Source organism: Mycteria americana, chromosome 1, assembly GCF_035582795.1.
Source record: "Mycteria americana isolate JAX WOST 10 ecotype Jacksonville Zoo and Gardens chromosome 1, USCA_MyAme_1.0, whole genome shotgun sequence".
NCBI classification, from domain to species: Eukaryota; Metazoa; Chordata; class Aves; order Ciconiiformes; family Ciconiidae; genus Mycteria; species Mycteria americana.
The window spans coordinates 31,347,434-31,368,488 of NC_134365.1; the positions used below are offsets into that span (position 1 = coordinate 31,347,434).

Below are 21,055 nucleotides of genomic sequence, written 5' to 3' on the forward strand. Positions count from 1 at the left end.
CATAGGCTCAGTACAATCCAGACCATCTGAATCTCAGCTAAATGCAGACTCGTTGCCGTCAGTCCCACTTCTGTCCCAGACAGAGGTCTGGTAGTTCCTTGGTACTTTGTTATAAGCAGCTACACGTGGACAGAAGTGCCAGGTAGTTTAGCAGACAATGCCTAGACACCAAATTAGATGCAATCAAGAGCACAACTAACATCTTGTAAAGTCTGAGTGGAGTTTGATGCCCCTCTTTCTTATTGCTGGAGAATGCCATAATTACCAAGCTGTAAACATGTTCATGGTGACTTTGTGCCCCACCATTCCTCCAGGAGGTGAGTTGAGGATTGAAAGAGCTGGTTGAAATGTAATTGGAAGAGATTCAGAAAGAGAGCAGGCAACAAAGAAAGACTGGTTCCAGTCCAGTTAGCATACCCTTCCTGGGAGGAGAAAAGGCCTGATTTGTGATTATCCAGAAGGGTTTGTCTGTGTTTTAATGCAGTAATATCATATTATAAAATGGATACCTACATCAGAAGTCTGGAACGACACCTCTATGCAAGCCTTTTCCTCCTCTATTACATAGTTTTCCCTGGCTGCACAATGATCTGGCCTCAACAGTTGGGCCTGACATTTCTCTTCATCCTCTGCTTATGCCTAGTATTTGGGATTCAACCAGCCTTAAGCTGAGAATCCAGAAATCAGAATACAGGAGCTTTAACCTCTAGCCCAGTAACCTCTAGCAGCGATGAAGAGGCACTGCTGCTGTGACTACCTCTATCACCACTTCTTGAAAAACAGAGAGCTATTCCCCATTCAGCATTTCCTCAGAAGAGGAATAGGCCAACGAGTTTCTCCATGGCAGTAGATGCCATGATTTTCCCCTCTGGGATACAAAGAATTTTGAAAGTTTTTTCTCTCCTCCCCTCCTCCTCCTCTCACATTTACACGCACAGAGAACCTTTGTTGGAAGGCTGGCATGGCCAGCAACCTCCACCCAGAGGCTGAGAAAACACCCAGGGTAGGTAACCAAAGGTCAGGCTACAGCCTCTCCCTTGACAATTTCTGTGGCAGAAGAAATGGCAGAAGAACTGCTCAGGGAGAGGAGTTGGATGAGGAGAAAAAGTAAGTTGAAGCAAGAAGAGCTTTATAGAGACCTTTACTTAATAGCTGCAGATTCTGCAGGCTGGAGATTAACTGCTGACTCAACTTTTACGTTATACAACTTTCAATCTTGAAAAAAGTTGGATCATCTCTTTTCTTAGGTTGGCATAGACATTACTGAGAGGAAAATTTCTACATCCGTTACTGAAAGAGGGAAAAAAGAAAGTATTGCTGCAGTATGTCATTAAGCCCAAACCATTAAGTATGTATCAGGTGAAATCTTGGCCTTGTTTACGCTACTATAAATCTTAACTGTTCACTTCAAAACAATTGCCTTCAGTTCCTTCAAACGTGTCTAAAGCTAAAATTTTATCCATCGATTTTCCCAGTTGATTCAATATTAATAAAAAGAGGGTGTGGAGTGCAAGAATTAATCTTTTTGATAGCAGTACCTTTTTGGTCTCTATTTGTCCTCCTGTTCTTACAGACATCAAATTTCCAATTTGACAACGATGGTTGGATAATTTTAGTTAGATGGCCTAGAATAATTAGTAAGTTTTTACCTTGGTAAAATTATGAAGCTAATGATAATGAATCTAACAAATGATTCCCATCTAATATATGATATAATGTGGTATTGTTAATAGCTGTTAATGATATTAGCAAAAACCTGTCATGTTAATTATCAATATAATTTAGTAATGTGAGAAGGTAATGAAATGATATACTCATTTGGTTAACGCGACTTTTATCAAAAGAGGCAAACTGAGTAATTTTCATAATCTTAACTTGAAAGGGCACAGTGTTGGCAGTTGGAATCAGGCAGATTCGCAAGTGAAAGACGATAGTAGAGAAAAATGAGACGTTGTATGTTTTCTTTTTGCTGAATCAGTAAGCTGGTTAGCCATTTAAATGAAGTGGATGCAACAGATGAAATGTTGCTCTTTTTTCAACACAAAATTACTGTTTTGGGGTTTTTTGTTTTAATTTATCCTGAAAATAATTATGGTTCTTCTGATTAAGAGAATGTGATGAGCAAAAGAATGAAGTAGTTTCAGTAACTCAAATGAGAGTGACAGATTTGTGTAAAAGTGTGTAGGAATATTTATAGTCACATACATATAGTATATGCAGTTATCTTTAGATAGTATCAAATTTGAACAAATTGCACAATGCATATTGATATCAAATTTAGAATTTTCTAATACATGTTTTAAATAAAAATACTCTCAATACAGTTAGAGGCAGTAATGCAAGTTATATATGGACATTGAAAGGAATATGGTCCTTGAACAGGTATTTCACAGTATCACCTCAGTGGTATTTTGCTATAGGTTTAATCAATTTAGAAAAAAAAAGAAAGACCAGATTCTGAAGTTATCTGTGTGATTTCAAATGCAGGTTAGCAGAAATCATCCATAATTTCATTTAAAAAATCACCAAAATTACGTTTTCCTAAAAGGGTGGAGGAGAGCTGCCATGGAAAGGATCATAAAATGAGAATGCTGCCAGTGCTAGAACAGATGAAACACTCGGGGAAAAGAAAGTGGCACACGATATGAAGGGAATAGTGTAGAAGACCTAAGAATGAAACCACACACAGATGTTACAGGAAAAAGGGGTAAAGTCATCTGTGGGAAGGAAGCTGCTGTTAGTTGATCATTCTTAGCAGCAGGAGAAAAATGAGTTCTGCTTTGCAGGGACAAGCAATATTAAATGCTTGAGGTAGCCACGTGCCAACTGACTATGTTGGCAAAACTCTCAGGAACAGAGGGAAATTCCTGTGCTGCTAAGTGTTATGTGCACGGTGATCTGCAGTGGTCTTTTACGTAGTTTCTGAAGGAAGGTAGGATGAGTTGTAAAAAATACAGAAAGGCAACGTGAGGCTGGAAACAGGAATCATAAAAAGTGACTGCAAATGAATACAAAGAAATTTTACACGAGGAGAAATTATTTCCGTAAAATCTGGATCCCCTGGCATTGCTGGTTGATACTGCTGCTGCGGCTCTACTGTTCACAAGACCTAGAAAATAACTTCTGGTAGCTGTAGCTTTTTTAACTCAACTCCCTGAATGCTTGCCAACACCTGTGTAAAAATCCTTTGTCATGCAGATACATACATATGGATAAAAGTATCAAGAGGGGCGAAACCTAGGCCCTAGATATGCAACATGTCTTTAAAGCATAGAGTAGAGTATGTAAGGAACATAAAATACAATCTACAAATTTTATCACCCCATATAATTATTGTCAAAGATTAAATGAAATTATAGTTTTGGGAAAAACTCTTAGTGAATCGCAGAAATCATGAAAAACTTCTCCAGAAAGTGATATATGAAGAAGGGCACTGAGATAGAGGGTATATTGTATCATGTACATTGATCATATAGAGCAACAGCAGCTCCATAGCTGCTTACTTGTTAAAAAAGCTTAAGAGTATTTTGAGGATATTTTGAGTTTCAGGAAAGAAAGGAAGAAAGAAACAGAACAGAAAAATGAATTGTGTTGAAATTAGCCTTGAACAGAAATTTGAGCAATTATCTGGGAAGTTATGTGATATTAAGACAGTTAGAGGCAATAATTCCTCCTTCTTTTTGCAGTCTAAGGCTTTGGTATGTTTTGGTCAAATATATCTGGGGTTCAGAGGTATGATTACCATCCTTTGCTGGGAAACTGATCTGTCAAGGATACTTTTGCTCATAGCAATGATCCCATAAATTCTGTGATTCTCATAAGGAATGATCTCTCATCTTTTCTCTCTTATAATTATTTCTGGTCTATTGTCTGTTACAGTGCCCTGTCTGGTACAAAATGCGGTGTTATCAAGCAAACTTCAGACTTGAAATGAGGCTAATATCTCTAGTGAATGAGCTGGCTTGTTCTTTGTCCTTTCGATCATTTTATCATTTTAGGTAAATATGCACAATAGTACATTTATTTCATTAGACTGCTAGAATAAGTGGAAGAAATTTTGTAGAAAGGCCTTTAACATTGTTGGCATATTTTAATTTACATATTTAGGAGTAACTAAAGACTGGTTATTTTACAAAAGAAAAAAAACCTCTGTTACAGAAAGACTTGAGGGCAAAATCTGACAAATCTCTTTAATAAAATGGAAGGCTTGGTAGGCAATCTTGTATATTCATCTTACTATTTGCAGTACTTTCATTCAAATATGGTAACAACAACGCTGCCATATATTGAGAAAAGAAACAAGTATAAATAATATGATGTTGTTTGATCTTGATTAACTGTGAATAGTGTTGACTTAAAAATATTGTTACACAAACTATCAACTATATTGTATAAAGCATTTAAAAGTTTTTCTAATTCAATTTTTGTTTCTATAGCTAGTTGGTATCCAGACAAATATGTTTAATCTATTTGTTGTAGTTTAATTGGATGGTAGTTTTGTGTGCCTTAAGAAGAAATGAGATGACCAAACCAGTGTTCGTCATAATCAGACAGATTTTAAAGGTAGCAGAGGATTGCACTGAGGAAGGATATATGGGGTCAGGGGTCAGAAGTTAAAGTGATATGGCCTAAGAAACCTGATTTTTTTTTGATGTATATATGATGTGGGTCATGTGTATTTTCATATATCTATTTAACTGTATATATGAAATAGGTAAAAAAATAGGTAGGTCAGAATAAAGCTTGCAGAGAATAAGTGGTTCATCAGGTCATATGTAAAACAAAAATGTTATTAATATACAAGTGGATGTACAGAATATATTTTCATATTTTCCTAACTTTCCCTTTTGGTGGGGGGGGAGATAAGGCTTTGCCAAGATAAATTATGCTAAACTTTGACCGTACCTGTTTGTAATGTGGCACTAAAAATAATTTCTCCCTATCACTGACATGTGTGCATTGAAGTTTTCTTCATTCCCATTTTTATAAAATCAGTGTGCTTTTTGGATGGCAGAGTTTTAGAACACTTAATTTAGGTTTATATGTTTACTCAGATGAAGTTCTTTTAATCTAGTCATACGTCTGTGAAACTGGCAATATGTACTAATTATGATACATAATAAAAATATCAAATATTTTGTAATGCAAGTATCATTTATAAAGCACATCTTGACATAAAATAATGGAAATTTTAAATTCACTTAACAGTGCATGCTTGAGATATCAATTAATAGTGAATTATTCAATAATCACTGCATGAATTACTGCCTGAAATTCTGAGGGTTGTACTTATCCATATTTCAAACTGGGTCATCACATTAGTATCTTCTGGCCTTAGAATTAATATTCCCAGTTCTCATTGCTCTGCCAATGTAGTATGAAGAAAGCCCTAGTGAAAATGAGCTCTAGGTTCTATTAACCCATATAAAGGACAGCTGCATTAGTAATGCAAAATTTTGCATGACTATGTTTCTTCTGGTTTCAAAATGTTATGCTGTAGTTGGCTGCATTGCCTTGTCCTGCAAAATAGTGATATAATCGTGTTTGCATACCTCACTCAGTGTGGTATAGCCATCTGGTAGAAATATAGTTTAAAAGCAATCTGATGCAATACATGATGCATGCATTTGAAAATTTAACTAACTTTTACAAAGCAGGTACTGGATAAAAAGTGTAAATATCAATATCTGATTGGACTGCTTCTTAATTTAGGTTGAAATCCAGTAACTTTCCTGAATACTGTATGTTTTAAAAGTGATTAACTGCTATTTTGAAGAAGCTGGTGGAGCAAGTAATGGCTAAATAATTATTTTGTTTAGAATGACATGCTTTGTGAGAAATTATCTAATTAATAAAACAGAGCTACAAATATGTCCCGTACTTTCCATATCAGATTTCTACTTATTCTTAGCACTGCTGAGTCATAGGAACCTGCACTGGTACATCACTTTGGTTGGAATGCTTTAGCTGGGAAAAAGATACCATTTGCAATTCAGCATCATGCTTGCTTTAGCTGCTTAGCTTATTTATTACGAAAGTCTGTGTTTTTATCATATTTCTGTTCTGAATGAGGAAACCAGTAAATTAGTATTCTTTTTTCCTGAAACTTCCAAATCTTTCATTGCAACAGGTGAAACCTACAGGGTTTAGACACTAAAAAATTTGCCCAAGTATAGGCAAAGGAAATCTCTGCCTCCATAATGGTTGCTCCTAATCTCACTGAATCAGAGCCTCTTGTTGCAGATTCTGCCGTTTCTGTCATTTTGGCGTGTCTTCTTTTGGGTGTTCCCTTCTCGACATATCAGATCTGGCAATGTTCCAGAAGCAGTATCCCAAGCATGAGGTCTCCTCCAGCGCTTTCCCAGTTCTCAGTTTGGATGCATGTTTTAAAGTCAGACCTCTCAATAATTGACAGATGTGCAGCTTTTAAGGAAAACACATTTCAGCTCTGAGGCAAAAGTTAATAGCTGCACACAACCAGAGAATATTCCCTAACCTATTGACATACTCTCATACATAGTCTGTTAACCTGGCCTTCAGAAAAAAAAAATGTAGTTGCTTCACATACATAACCCTGTCTTGTAAAAGCAGCTGATTTAAATAACAGCTTGTGGTCAAAAGAATATAGTATATGTAAGGGAAGGGTTAAAGTAAAAAGACACAGATGGCTATACGTGTGTGTCAGAAGAGAAAAAGGGGATTTCTCAGGGGCTGGAACGTGTTTAGTGTCATGTGGAAAATTTCTTGTGGTGATACTAATACAATTTACATGATATATTACAATAAGGCTCATGTCTTGGGATCTGGGTGTCACCTGAAATTGAATATCTTACCATTTTTTCATTCTGTGAATCTGATTAAGATGGATGTATGTGGAAAAATTCCATGTAAAGCAATTTATGTTGCTTGGAAAAAGTTGCTCTTAAGTATGATAGAGACTACCTATTTTACAAAAGAGTTTGTATTTGTTTATTATCTCCTGTGCAAACAGAGGAAATTATCTATGGTGTCTCTTCCCTGATGACACCCAGAGGTATGCAGGTTGCTGAGACCTTCTGATTTCTCAAGGTCAAATCAAACTGAAGGCAATCATTCCTCATCCAACTTAGCTGAGCCAAGTTGCTTTCTTTGGCACTGGTACCACATCCTAAAAAAGCAGATTTTTCTTGCTTGTGGGCAGGTGGTTAGAATACCATATAGAGCTCATTTTTGACTGTCAGGATTGAAATTATTTCTCAGCCAAGGATAGATATAAGTACATCTGTTAACTATTAAATCATGGAGAAAAAAACCTTTGCAAAGGTTCAAAATGTACCTCAGATGTAAGGAAAAAAAACCCCAGAATTTCAGACCAATTTCTGTAAAAATGACTAAAAAGATAAATGTAATTCATTACATTCTGATCAAGAAAATTACTGCAACTCTTGTAGACTCTGTTCTTAAGCCAGTGAGAGTTTAACTACAGTTTGAGTGTAAAACCTGATTTTTTTTTGCAGACACCAGTATGGTTTTTAACAGATGCATGAATACTATGTATCAAAATCTGGGTATTTCAATATCTTTGCTTGTGCTATTCCTAAAGCGAACCTTTAGAATGGGAAGGGTAAGAGGTGTTAAACAGTCTTTTATATTTTTACTTCAAAGACAGTACGTTTCAGAAAGTGAAAGACTACTCTTTATTAGTAGAGGCTTTCTGAAATTTAAAAGATTGTTCAGTAATTATAACTCATGCTAACGAACAAGATATGAAATTAAGAAATGCTAAGTTAATTATTACTTACACCAATTATTCTCCTAAGAATTCATTCAGACATCTTCTAAATTTAATTAAAAACTTCATGTGTGAGAGCTAACAGAGGTCAAGATTACAGGCAAACTCAGAGAAATGAGTCTAAGAATACTCAATGAAGAAAGAAAAAGTAGGTTTTTACATTACTTTCAAAATACACAGCACATTATTGACTGCATTTCCTTTGTAGCAAAGGCCTCTCACAAGGACTTGATGTAAAATTCCTGATGAGCTAATTGTGCTTTTAGTTGATATTTGGCTTGAGGATTTCAGGTTTTGTTGTTGTTGAAGAGTGCTAGAAGCATTCCAGAGTAATTTTTCACTTTATATTGTATTAGTTTTTCACAGAAGTATTGATCATTATACTTGTTATTTATCTACATGGGCCTGACTCTGAAAAGTGGATGCCAGTTGCCTGCAAAGCTATGCTTAAGAAAAGGGGCTGAGTCAACACTTCTCCTTCTTCTCAGAAATGATGTTGTACAATTTGTGTTAGTAATTTGTCCTTGTAGGATTGCACAAAAAGGTCGGTAGTAGTTTTCTCTCAGCATGTCTAGCTAAAATGGCTAGCTAGTGAAATGAATGAATGGTAGTTTGTACATTTAGAGCAAGAGCCATATTGCCAATGTAGCACACGCACTTGGTCTCCTCCTTGCAATTTAGGCCAGAGATGAAAGTGTTTAATTTCTGCAAGATTCATGTGAGAGAGCAGCAGTGTTACTAACTGACTGATTTTGATTATGAATCAATTTATGGTCTCTTCATAGGAGGGGGAACAATAAGTTTGGGGTTTTTTGTTCTTAAAAAAAGTCAACATAGTCTTTGCAATAGTAATTAAAAATAACCTACTGTCATTAACCGAATATGGCTTTCTGAAGCCTGTAGCCTGGTTTGCTTCGATGAACGGTTTATTGATCTGTTGTGGAGTAATTCAACAATGAAATTATCTTGAAAATTAAAACCAATATTAAGTAATGGATGATCCAATTTACTGTAACATGAGCTTATTGCTGCAGTTCGTTACTAATTCATGCAGTGAAAAGCTCAAGTAAAACTTTGTTTTCAAATTTCAACCTGCATTCCACAGGACAGTGTTTACAGGAGAATTGCTGAAGTGGATGCAAAGTCCCTAGATAACTGCCCTACACTAACAGTTTGAAGGAATTGTCTTAGGAAAATAGATTTTCTTGCCTCTCTCTTGTTCACAGGTATACAGGTACCTATTGTTTATGATATATCTCAAATTTTTTTCTATTGGACCTACATGTGGGAAAAATCTGATGAATTATATACCCCATACATGAAATGGCAGAAGCTTTTACATTTATCTGCTGAGCTTACAGAGGGATTTATCCATGCAGTAGCAGTCTTATTTACTAAAGTAGACAATTAGAACTGCTGCTTCTGTTTCTTTTCCATTTCTTTTTTCTCTCCCCTATTCCCTTAATACCTTTATTAATATCATCAATTTTAATTCTGTTTCCTCTAAGTCAAAACTTCTTGTGTACAATCATCTGTTTTTTTTCAATATGAGAATTTGTACATAATTCCTCTTTAATCACTGCAAAAGACTTTTTTTTTGCATAAATTTAGCAATTTTTTTCTGGTTTATGATGGTTATTTCAAGAGTAGAAAAGAAATATGTAGTTTCCTATGTTGTAGAAATAATAAAAACAACCAATGATAATTACTGCACTCTGGAATCTTTTTCTTTTGCCTTAGGCCTTAAAGAACACACTGTACACCTCTGTTAAGCCTTTCTATTTTCACAGGGTCTCTGCAAATCTCTTCAGGACCTATCCATGCAGACCAAATTCTTCCCATTTTTGTTTCCAAGTACTTATTGCAAAAGCTTTTTTTTTTTCCTTTTTTTCCCCTTCGTGTTAGTGATTTCCTAATCATAATAAAGGAGGAGATTATTTGGGGGTAGGTGATTGTGTCCGGTCTGAGATGAAGTCACCGACTGGCATTTGCCATATTATTTTCCTGACATTTATGAGGTAAACATGTCAGCCGAATTAATTTTCAAATCCTTTCACCCTTCTGGGTGAAATTCAGTCTTGTGCCTGAAGTCTGTAAAGGTACAAAACTTTATCACAATCTACTCTTCTATATTCAGGCAGATGAATGGAAGAGAAAATTAAATATTTTGGGGGCTATTGTTTGCCTTTATCACTGATGGAAGATATTAATTTAATAATTTTCAGAGTGTCTAATCAGACAGAACAGAATTAATGGCTAACTCATCTCAACCTATATCTTAAAACATGTTTCTATAGTCTCATAGTAAACTATAGTCTCATATGGTACTTTATAAAAGAAATTATCAGTGAGACAAAGCATTATGGAATCTCAAAACAGAAATAATTTTATTGTCCAGACTGTATGCCATATTTCTTACAAAAAAAAAAAAAGAGGAAGGAATTGCATAGTAATAAATTGCTCTTTTAGCATAGTTAAATTATTACAGAACTACTACACTTTGTGTTTAAGAAATCATATATTTACCAACTCAGGACAGTTTTGCATTTTTGTTTTGAATGGTTTAGGAACTCAGTCTTGAATACTGTGTAATATGAAACTGTTCTAAAAAAAGATGAAAATCAGAGTCTGTTTTTTCTGCAAATAGGCAATTATTTTTTCAGCTTCCAATGAAAGCACAGGTAGAACTTACATTAGAGTATAGTTCTGGCACAGTCATCCTTTTAGCTGCCAGAAAAAGCTGTTCAAAAAAGCACTGGTTGGATTTTGTGATGTGCAAAGTAAATAATTATTATTTTTATTTGACTAATAAAGTCAAATAAGTTAATAAATTGCACTTTTGATGATTCCTTATTCATCTAATATTTCATGGTCTCCAGGTTATTAATTAGCTTGTCCTTGTAACATTCTCACCCCCGCCCAAGCCAAACCAACCTCACCAAAAACAGTTTTCCCATTTTGACTTGTGACCATCCCTGATAAGTGCTGTTGCACAGTTCAGCTGAATCTCCTGGTGAAGGTGATTTTCTCTCTTCAGTTGATTTTATTTAGTTTTAGAGTGTGCTCCTTCTGCCTCCTGCTTTGGGGGCATGTCTTCCAGACGGTGAAAAGTGATGAGCAGCTGGAGGTGTAGCCTGTTGGGCTAGATCAAAAGTCTGTTTCTGTCTACGAACAGACTTGGTTATCCAAAACAAGAGGTATCACTATCTGTAGTCCTGTTTGTAAATACTTCATCATGGTAATAATTTGGTGTGCATGATAAAATCACCTCCCTGCATGAATGATTGCAGAATAAAAGATCCCATCTAAAAGAAAGCAAAAGTGTATGGTAGAAGGCAGACTGGAATTGTGAAAATGACAGCTGCTCGGGAACTAAATACAGGAATTTTGTATACTCTGCACCTCAGCTTTAGGACTCATCTGTAGATTGTCATTTTTGTAATATCAGGGCATGCTGAGGCACTGCTTCAGTATGAATTTCTGTGGAGAATGTTTGAATCATCAATGTCATTTTTTGCAGCACTTGGCCTTCTCCTAGGGGTTTCCTTTAAGTTTATCCTGTTTAGCTTGTTACAGCTGAAGAAATCCTACCCCCAGGACATAAGCATTACAGGAATCCAAGCTCTGAATCTGAGGTCAGTTCAGATGTGCCAGACTATTTTTGATGAGTACCTAACGCTACCCCAGAAGAAAAGCATTCTCAATACAATATCTTTATGTGACTGCAACGTGTCCACTGGCATTTACCTGAGATAAAATCGGATGGTTCAAAGAATTGTTACTATAGAGATGGAAATAAGAATCCCTTAATTATATTTAGCTGAAAAGTCTCTTGTTCCCTGTTGTGATGTGATTTCTGCCAAAACAACGTAGTAAACAGGCCCTGATAGTGCAACTAGCTCATACAAAATTGTTATGTATATTTTCACTTGAGTAGCACTCTTGAAGTCTAAAGGACTTCAGCATGGTTTTTTTTTAAGCAAGTGTTGGATGGTATGCAAGGTCAAATTCCAAGACAATAAATATGTGAATTTTCCTAACAAAACATTACAATTTTTTTTTAACTGATTAGCCATTTTTTGTAATTCTTTTTAGAACCATTGGATACAAAAAGAAGTATGTGAAAGTTCCACACGGGCATATTTGGGTGGAAGGTGATCACCATGGACACAGCTTTGACAGCAATGCTTTTGGTCCGGTAAGTCAATTCATCTATATCGTTTACACTTTGCAACTGAAAAGCAGCACATGTCTCCTGGGTCATTTGTGCAACACAGCAAGTATGAATTGATTGTGATTGTATTCATATTGGTTTTGTGAGAATTATTAGATTTTATAAAATATCTTGGTCAATGGAGAATGAGTTTGCTCTTAACTATTATAAGAAGAATAAATACCTTTTTTAATTCCCCCACATGGAAGGAGAAGTGGTAGAGATGTTAAATTTGGAGAGACGTACTGGAGGGGTAGCCAGAGGGCAAGCCAGCTCCCTGTAGCTGACAGATGCTCCCTGAGGACATGTTGCCAGCTGATGTAATTTGGAATGGTTCCCTCCCGGGAGCTTGGTCTTGGTTTAGCGCCAGTGCTGGGATAAAGAATTAGGAAACCGTAACTGTGCTTAGTAAGTGTTAACTGTTAAATTGGTCTGTGGACGGTGGTAGAGATATTTCAAAACTTTCCCCAAAATACATATTTAAGTTTTCTTTGTATAGGGCCATTTTCATATTGAATAAAGACAAAACGTAACCTGAAAAATCTGTTTCTTGTCTGGTAAAAGTGTGCGTCTGTTCATCAGGAAAACAGTAAATGCTTTCTCTGCACTCCAGTTTTGGTTTGGTTTTGGTTTTGTTACACTTTGTGGAGATGCCTGTTCTTGTTTTAACTTAATCTAGCATGCAGGAAATAGTTGCATAAGCTGTGCATCCTGCTGTGGAAGTACAAATCCTTTTTGCCCTATTCCATATGCAAGTTTTTGACGTGTGTCTTTAAGAGAGAATACTCTTCTAATATTATAAAAAAACCACCGGTTGTCATAGGGAAGTTGTCAAGGCTGGATTTTTCCACCCTTATGCATTTCATACCTATTTCTTACAGAAGTCACCCCACTGACTCTAATTGAATTAATGACAGCAAGGTCCTTACAAGTTTGTCTGGCTTCTGGAAGTTTAGCCCAATTATTAACTTGAAATAATTTGTTCTCAGGAAAAAATGCAAAAAAGGCCTACTGTCTGGTTTGGAGTATATGATGCCATTGCCTCTCTTTTGGTTTGTCTCACGTTTTTGTGCTTGTATTTCTTGCTATTTTTCATTATTATTTTCCTGCTACTATTTTCTAAAATTTCTAACATCTAGTTTGAGAGGTTGTTTCCTGCAGGATTTAATTCAGTCTATCCTGTGCAGGTATCCCTTTCCTCCCTTAGTAGGCTCTTTCTTTTCTGTCTCACTCTCTGTTCCCAAGATGAATCTTAGTCATAAAGCCACTAATCTTCTTTTCACTTACAAATGTATTGCCAATGTAGACTCAGAGCATAAGGAAACTTCAGCAGTTGGGCATTGGTTTCAGATTTACAGCAGTTCACACAGAAATTAATACAAGGTAAAATCCTCAAGACAGGCACCGTGCAGCTTTCACACAAGATAGCATGTTGGAGTAAATCTAAATACTTTCAGATTTTTACTCCTTTCACTGATGTTTATAAATATTAGAAAATCGCCTTCACTGGGCTTTGACCTCGCATTAGTCATCAGCTGCTAGCTAACATCGGATAGTATGTCACTTTTCTTGCAGCAGTGGCACATTTCGAGAGCTAGTAAGACAGTTTTTGACAGTGAATTCTTTAGCTTTCTGCGGGAAGAATGACCTTTGTATTGTGTTGATGAATACATTATGGGCAAGACAGCTGTAAATAGATATTTTCCTCTGAAGTTAAATTAGAGCAGCAATCGTTGAATACAGGCAAAAAGGGGCAGAAGACATCACAGGGCTGGAAACTATCTTGAGAATAATAAAATATTGAAAATTTTCATCTGTAGGAGAAAATGGAAAGTGTATTTAGAAGGACAGGCTGGACTCCAGGTTCTTTTCCATTCTACACACGTTAGATTTTAGGTTACTGGGACATTTTCTACCCTCCTGTCTGCTATACTCTTGAGATCACTTGTACAAGTGAATTAAAATATTAAAATCACTTTCTTCAAGCCATTCTGAAGGTATATTCTCCTTAGCTTAAACACTTTTTCTCTCATAAGACTGCAACAGTCGTAAGGAACAGACTGCACACTGGTAAGACATGAACCCATTTTTCTCATTTTGTTATAATATAGGTCACTTAAGAGATTAGGTTAAATGCTGCATGTGTCACAATTCTGACTTGCAAAAGCAGATATATTTTCTTGGATCAAAAGATTCAGTAAAAATAGTGTATTTTTAAAGTGGATTATGTTGTAGGCTACCATTTTTTCAATTTTCATGCAATCTTATGGTAGAAAGTCATATATATTGTAGACAGACACAGTAATGTTTTGTGGATGAGCTTAATGAGTTACATGGGGCATAAAAGGAAATTATGGAAAAACAGATTGAAAACAGATGTTAGAATCATTTTTTCTCTTGGAGAATAACAATATGTATAATGGCCTAATGGGTTAGGTTGATAAAGCAAAAACCCTGATACCAATCAAGTTCTAAATTAGATGCACCTTTGGAGAGATATGAATTTCTAAAATGTAAAACCTTGGCAGATTAAATTATCTTTACTTAGTTCATAAAAATATTGTAAAATAAATTATATTATCTCTTGTTATTGCATGGTTTTTATAGGACTAAAATTGGAATGTTAAGGCATAGAGAGACGTGTGTAAATTTTCCTGACGTGTGTAAATAAAATGAAAATGTTTTAAGTAAGATTTGTAAAGGTTTAATATTTCCTTTCTGCTTAGTCATGTCTTTGAATAAAGTTAATAACTTAACTGATATTAAAAAAATAACAGCACATCTGTGGGTAGTGCTGAATTAGAAATGCTGTTAACTCTCTATATGATCAAAACTTAAATATTAATTACCTTTTCAGAATATTGGACTCAATTAAGTAGTGCAAGGTTATTGTACGTTGTCTTTAAAAAAATGCTCTGTGCAAAACAGAATGGCAGGTGTTATATAATACTATTGCTTTGATACTGCTGTGTCTCAGGTTTGGAAACATGTCATGTCAGCCATTCATAATGCTGAAAATAGCTGTTTTGAATAGAAGCCAATAAATATTCAGAGAACTTGCATCTTTTTACTATTATTTAAGGGGATAAAAAATTACATATTGCTGGAAATTTATTTCAATTACCTGGACTAGAATAGCGATTTCTACTCAATTGGCTGTTACTGTTTTCAAATTCTTATAGAATGAAGTCAAGCTTTTAGGATATTAGCTTAGCATTCCTTAATTGGTATATTACAGGAAGGTAATAATGAATAGCTTATATAATTATGATACCACTTTTTAAACTTTCTCCTTTTTGTTTTCAAATCTGGTAATTTTCCTATTTTGCAGGGCCTTTTTACTATGAGGTTGTAGTTCGACTGCATAGGAAATCTAACATTACTGTTCCTGGCAATGCTTCTGCTTTCTTAGATCAGAAATACAGGAGACGCATTATAAAGAATTGATCAAGTATTAAGGTGCTTCAAATTTCTTAAAGATTTTAAAGGATTAGCTTTATACCAGATCAGTTATTGTCTTTGCTTGCACAGCCAGGATAATACCAGCATAAAAACAAAGTGACAATTTATATTCTGGATCTGACACTCTGGCTAAATCAAGGGAAAAGTCATTATAAACTGTACTTTGTCCAGATCAAATGTGTAGAGTTGGCATCCAGCAGTGCAGAGATGATTTACAACCAACATGTAAGGGTGTCTGAGAAATAGTTATTAATAAGTACATATAATAACTGATATATATATGTATTCCTGGATGTACACATACGCAGTGAATAGCACTCTCAGAATTAAAAAAAAAAAAAAGGCAATTTTATCTTATGGGGATTTGTTTGGTAAATGTAATAGTCTTATTACTACATTGCTATGTTTCCAAATGCCTCCAAGTGAGGATATGAAGGAGCTTTATAAAATTAGGGCTTGAAGTCAATGGCAGTCTTTCAGCTGTCTTGTAAAGGACCTGAACAAAAGCTCATTAAAGTCAATGAGAGATTTCTACTGGCTTTAATGGCTTTGGATAAGACTCTTTATGACTTAAGCTTCACAATCCAGTGTAAGGGCAAAAAGGCTATTATCCTCCTTATCTTCCTGGGAAACCTGAGGCACAGGTAGGTTGAATACCTTGTCATAAAACATCTTTTTGGCTCAGCCAGGTCTCTATCCTAGTTCTCTTACTAAAAATACATCTATCTTTTAATGTGTTTACTCTCAAAACTAAATCCCATTGAACCTGAGCCTGGCTTTTTGTTTAACAGAAGCTTTACATTCATAAGCTTCAAATGAGTAAATTGCTTTTAGTCAGCACTACTGTAGAGGCTGTATTTATGATTGTCCATATAAGCAATTCTGTACTGTAAGTTCATGCAATAAACTATATGAAAAACATTCTTGTCTGTTTAACTATTTTTTCTTTCAGCAGCACAAACCTGTAGACTATAACTAGAAAACTCTATAAACTAGAATGACATTCAAAATAAGTGAATATGCTGAATTTGTTAGTTATTTGAATTTGCTTTTCAAAGGCTATCATCATCTCTTTCAGATATAAGACAGAAATGGTTTAACTGTTAACCCTCAATGGGCAAATTCAATTAATAACAGTAATGGAGTGTGGCCTGTTATAATTATTTTCTTAAACCGACCCAGTATTTCTTTCTGTAACTACTGTTAGTGAATACAAGTAGTTAAAACCAGAAAATATGATAAGGTCATTAGACAGTAAGGTGAACTGAAATAAGACACTTTAAGTGAAGTGCAGTACGTGACTGCTGGTAAAGGAAATATTTGAACCAAGAGGTCTGCAGCCTATGAAAGTTGCTCTGTCTTCTTCTAAGAGAGGTTCAGAGGACAGTTGAAGGAAGAAGTAGATAACTTACCACAGTTCTGGATTACTTACATAATAGCAAACAAAGAATGCCACGTGTCCTAAAAGTGCAGATCATGTTGGTGATGATCTTGCCATCTGCTGAAGCTTTCATTTATGAGCTATAAACTAGTGCAAGAATCACATATCCCCCTGAAATGGAGCAGCCTCTAAGGCAAAAGGTGGGAAGAGTTTAACAGCGCTGAGCAGAACTGCGTTAAAATTTCACAGTAAGGTATGTAGGTAGGCAGTACACACTCTTCCCACAGAGAATTCTGCCAGATCTCGAAATACCCGGTGACCCCTTTTATGTGCCCATACTCCAACCAGCCATTCGGAGAGGCTTAAAACAAGTAGTTTCAATAGCAGGGTCCTAAACCCTATTTTTCTTAGTTTAGACCGAAGTCAAGAGGAGATGGTCAAGCATTGCAAAACAAAAGTGTGATTTTAGCAAGAAAACACCTACCTGTGCTTACACTCATAAAGTTAATGTAGGTGAGGATAACAGTGATGGCAAAGTAGCCAGTGAAGGCTGGGAATGACCTACTGGGGACTTTGCATCAATTTGCTAGCTGGTGTTGCAGCTTCTTCTGCTGTCTTTTTGTTACCACTCTGACCAGTACTTGCACCTTCACTTCACTGTGTAAGTGTAGCCTTGGAGAGTAGCGTGACTCTTACGGGATCTGTAACATTTCTGCTTTTTCTCTTGGGTATTAAAGAAGTGAAACTCTGTCTAAACAGGACGTGTAATGCAAATATGCAATCAATGACATTCCATAATATTTATTGCCGGCCACTGGCAAAAATGAAATAGGTAAAATTGTTTACAAGCAGAAAAAAGACTTTGCCTGTGGAGCATGAAGTTACCAGTAGTAAATAGCATGCATGCACAGCTTGAACTTGTAAAAGTCTATGATGAATAAAACAGATAGGACATTATGTGTTATGACTGATGATAAATAAACCTCGAAGGGTAAATATGCTTGTCCCTTTTGAGAGAATATTATATGTGAGATGCAAATTTGGATGGTGGCTTGTCTATTGAGAATGACAATTCACTCCAAGAGCTGCTGAAGGGGAGCCTTGATATTAAGATTGTGTGGCCTCACTGTCCATTAAATTATCATGACTAACTAAATTTTCAGTATAGAGAATACAAAAGTCCTCTATGGCTGTCCTAATTCTCTTGGAAAGTAAAGTATCTAGCCTGATTGTAGTATAAACCAATGCATAAAAATTAATCTTTCAAGCAGCTCGGCTATCAGCAATCCAGACAGGACTTTCTCTCTGTACCATATCTACTTACCTGAAGCATTCCTGACAATATGCTCAGAAAGCTTTTCCTTCTTTTTGTTACTCAATTAATGTAAATAAGATGCTCAATATGATATATTCTCTAAGCACATCCAGAATAGAATGTTTTTTGAATATTTGTGATTAAAAGCTCTCAATTAAGTCTACTCTATTTCTTAGCAATGGAATGCTCATGAGGACTTGTAAAGCAACAGACAGTTTGGTTTTTTTTGTCTTAGTCATGTCAAATCTTAAACATTTTACGCATTCTAGCTAATTTTCTTTATTATTGTACTTGGAATTGTTACTGTTATTTAACATTGTACTATTCAAAAAGCTTGAGTCATCCTGCTTATGGAATAAGATTTATGTAATAACCCCAAGAACAATGAATTATTAATCCAAATATTTGGTGAATATTTCTGAATGCAAGTACCTTTAAAGGATTTTCCAACCACATTGGAAAGAATGGTAGGCTGAACAGCCTACACCTGGTTTTGACATCACTTACATTGAAATAAACCAGGAAAAGAAATGTTGAAACAATTTGAGATTGATTTAATGAAATATTAGAAGAGATCAGAGAGCTGTCAGATTCATACCATCATTTGTAATTAACTAATTTGAAGAGCTCTATATTCATATATAATCATTTGCTGAACCCTGTATACCTCTTCATCAGTTTCCTTACAATTCTATTTCTCTCAAAGTTACAGCTTGAAATACCCTCATATTCGATAACCACTCTGCAGAATTTATAGCATTATATTCTTTATATAGGATCTCATAAATTACTTGTTTTAATGGAAATGAGGCACAAAAGAATCTTTGCTGACTTTTCTATGGTTTAACTGTGTAGGGCATTTTGATTTATGGTATCATTCATATTAAGATTTGCCAGGACATCATTTAAAAATCCATTAAATGTTTTTGTTTCTATTTTTACTTCCTTGGACATGGAACGTTGTCAAAGCTCAGTCACCGATTACTAAAATAAAGTTCTAAATTTTAGTTTGCAGTATTATAGGAAATTATTATCTACCTGATTCCATTTTTGGATAAGGTAAATGCTTTGGTATAATAAGTACTCATCTCATTAAATCTCCCAATCCTAAAATAAGACTATTTAACTGTAGCAACTTGTTTACACAATTCCACATCGTATTGAGAGGTTAGAAATGTATATTTATATGTCAGTGAATGTGCAAACCAATGCATATTTATTTATTTACAAGTGTGTGTTTATTTATTTTAGGAGCAAAACATTACTGAAATATGATGAGTAATATTGATAGAACTACCAATGCTTCTATAAATTGTTTGAAGGAAGTGATTTTTTCCATCTACTTGGTGCCTGTGTGGTCAGGAGTACTGTGCTTTGGGGCTTCCCTGCACAAGAGTTGCAGTGACGTAGGGAAATGAGACCCGTGAAAGGCCCCCGCCATGGAGCTGTAGCACATGGTGTAGAGGAGAGGCTTCGAGAATGGGGCTGGTTCAGCCTTGAGCAGAGAAGGCTGCAAGGCGAGCTCACGGCTGTCCTCAGCTACAGTACAGCGTACAGGGAAGGCTGGGCCAGATTCTTCTCAGAGATGCAGAGTAGTAGGACAAGAGCTAATAGGCACAGGTCACAACATGGGAAATTCTGAATAGATACTAGGATATTTTCTTTTTTTTTCGTTATGGGGGAAGTCATGCATTGATTACCCGGAAAGTTTGTAAGGTATCCATTCTTGGAGATAGTATAAAAATCTGACTGGACAAGGCCCTGAGCAACCTGAGTTGGCTCTGCTCCGAGGAGGAGGTTGGGCCGGATGACCTCCAGATGTCCCTTCCTACATATATGATTCTGTGCGTCTGTGAAAGCAATTTTTATTTTGTCAGTAATCTACCCTATTTAGGACATAAGACAGCAAACTTCTCAGTTTACTGTCCTATGTGTTAACACTGATGGAGCCACATTTATCAAGAATGGAAAAATGGTAAATTTATCTGCTATAGTACTACTTTTCTATTGTTACATTCTCTCAGAGGATTACAAAGGTTATCACATTTCATTTCAGATTGTGCAAGTGTTTTTTGCAAACCTTTATCTGTATTACCTCTGTTCTAAAAAGAAGAGTTTGGACAGTATACTAGGTAGCATGAATCTTCCTAACTTGGCCATGTTTAAAGTTCAGCCTGGGCAGAGAAGAAAGATTTTTCCTCAAATAATATATTAATATATTAACAGCACACACTTTTTTTTTTTTGAAGCAGCACTTCAAATTCTATAAGTGTGTTATGGAACAAATAGAAATATTTAATTAGAGCTCAATTACTAAGATCCTGATCTTGCGAACAGCTACATATATATAGTTTTATGTCTACAAGTACTTCTTAGTAAAGTCAAGGGACTGCATGATTCAGACTTCTCCTTTTTGTTTACTTTGTTTCTTTTCTCTTTCTGTTATTTTGAAAGACTTGATGAATAAAGCACCCCACTTTAAACGGAATCATTCATTAGGATAACAGCTATTTCAGTAATATCTTAAATTTTTAAATAGTCATAACTTTTTTTTAAATAATTGTATTCCTGATTGTTATCAAAGCCATCAAAGCATTTCCCGAACTGTATGTTTTTTTATAAAAATAGCATGGAATGGACAGATTTATTTATGATTTTTTAAAGAATTCAAACTATAAAAGTATAGAAATAGTTTTCTGATTAACATACTCATGGTGTTGCCAAAGGAACTTTCAGATTGATAGCAGAATTTTAAAGTTATTTGTTCTCCCTTTCACTGCAGGAGAGACAAATAAGAATAATTATTGAGAGGTAAATCCCATAGAATGTTACATTTGCTGAGAGGAATAATGCCAACTAACAGAGGAGTAAATATGTTTACAAAAAAAATTGTAAAATATATTCCCTTTCCTT

General features: G+C 35.4%; 1 protein-coding gene across 2 annotated transcripts in view; it reads left to right on the forward strand.

The window, feature by feature from the left end:
* Positions 1 to 21,055, forward strand: part of IMMP2L (inner mitochondrial membrane peptidase subunit 2) — a 496,621-nt gene that overhangs the window by 387,368 nt on the left and 88,198 nt on the right. For both annotated transcript variants that reach the window (XM_075493958.1, XM_075493967.1), the window contains exon 5: positions 11,867 to 11,969. In XM_075493958.1, coding sequence (XP_075350073.1) covers positions 11,867 to 11,969 — 103 coding nt within the window. The remainder of the gene's footprint in view (positions 1 to 11,866; positions 11,970 to 21,055) is intronic.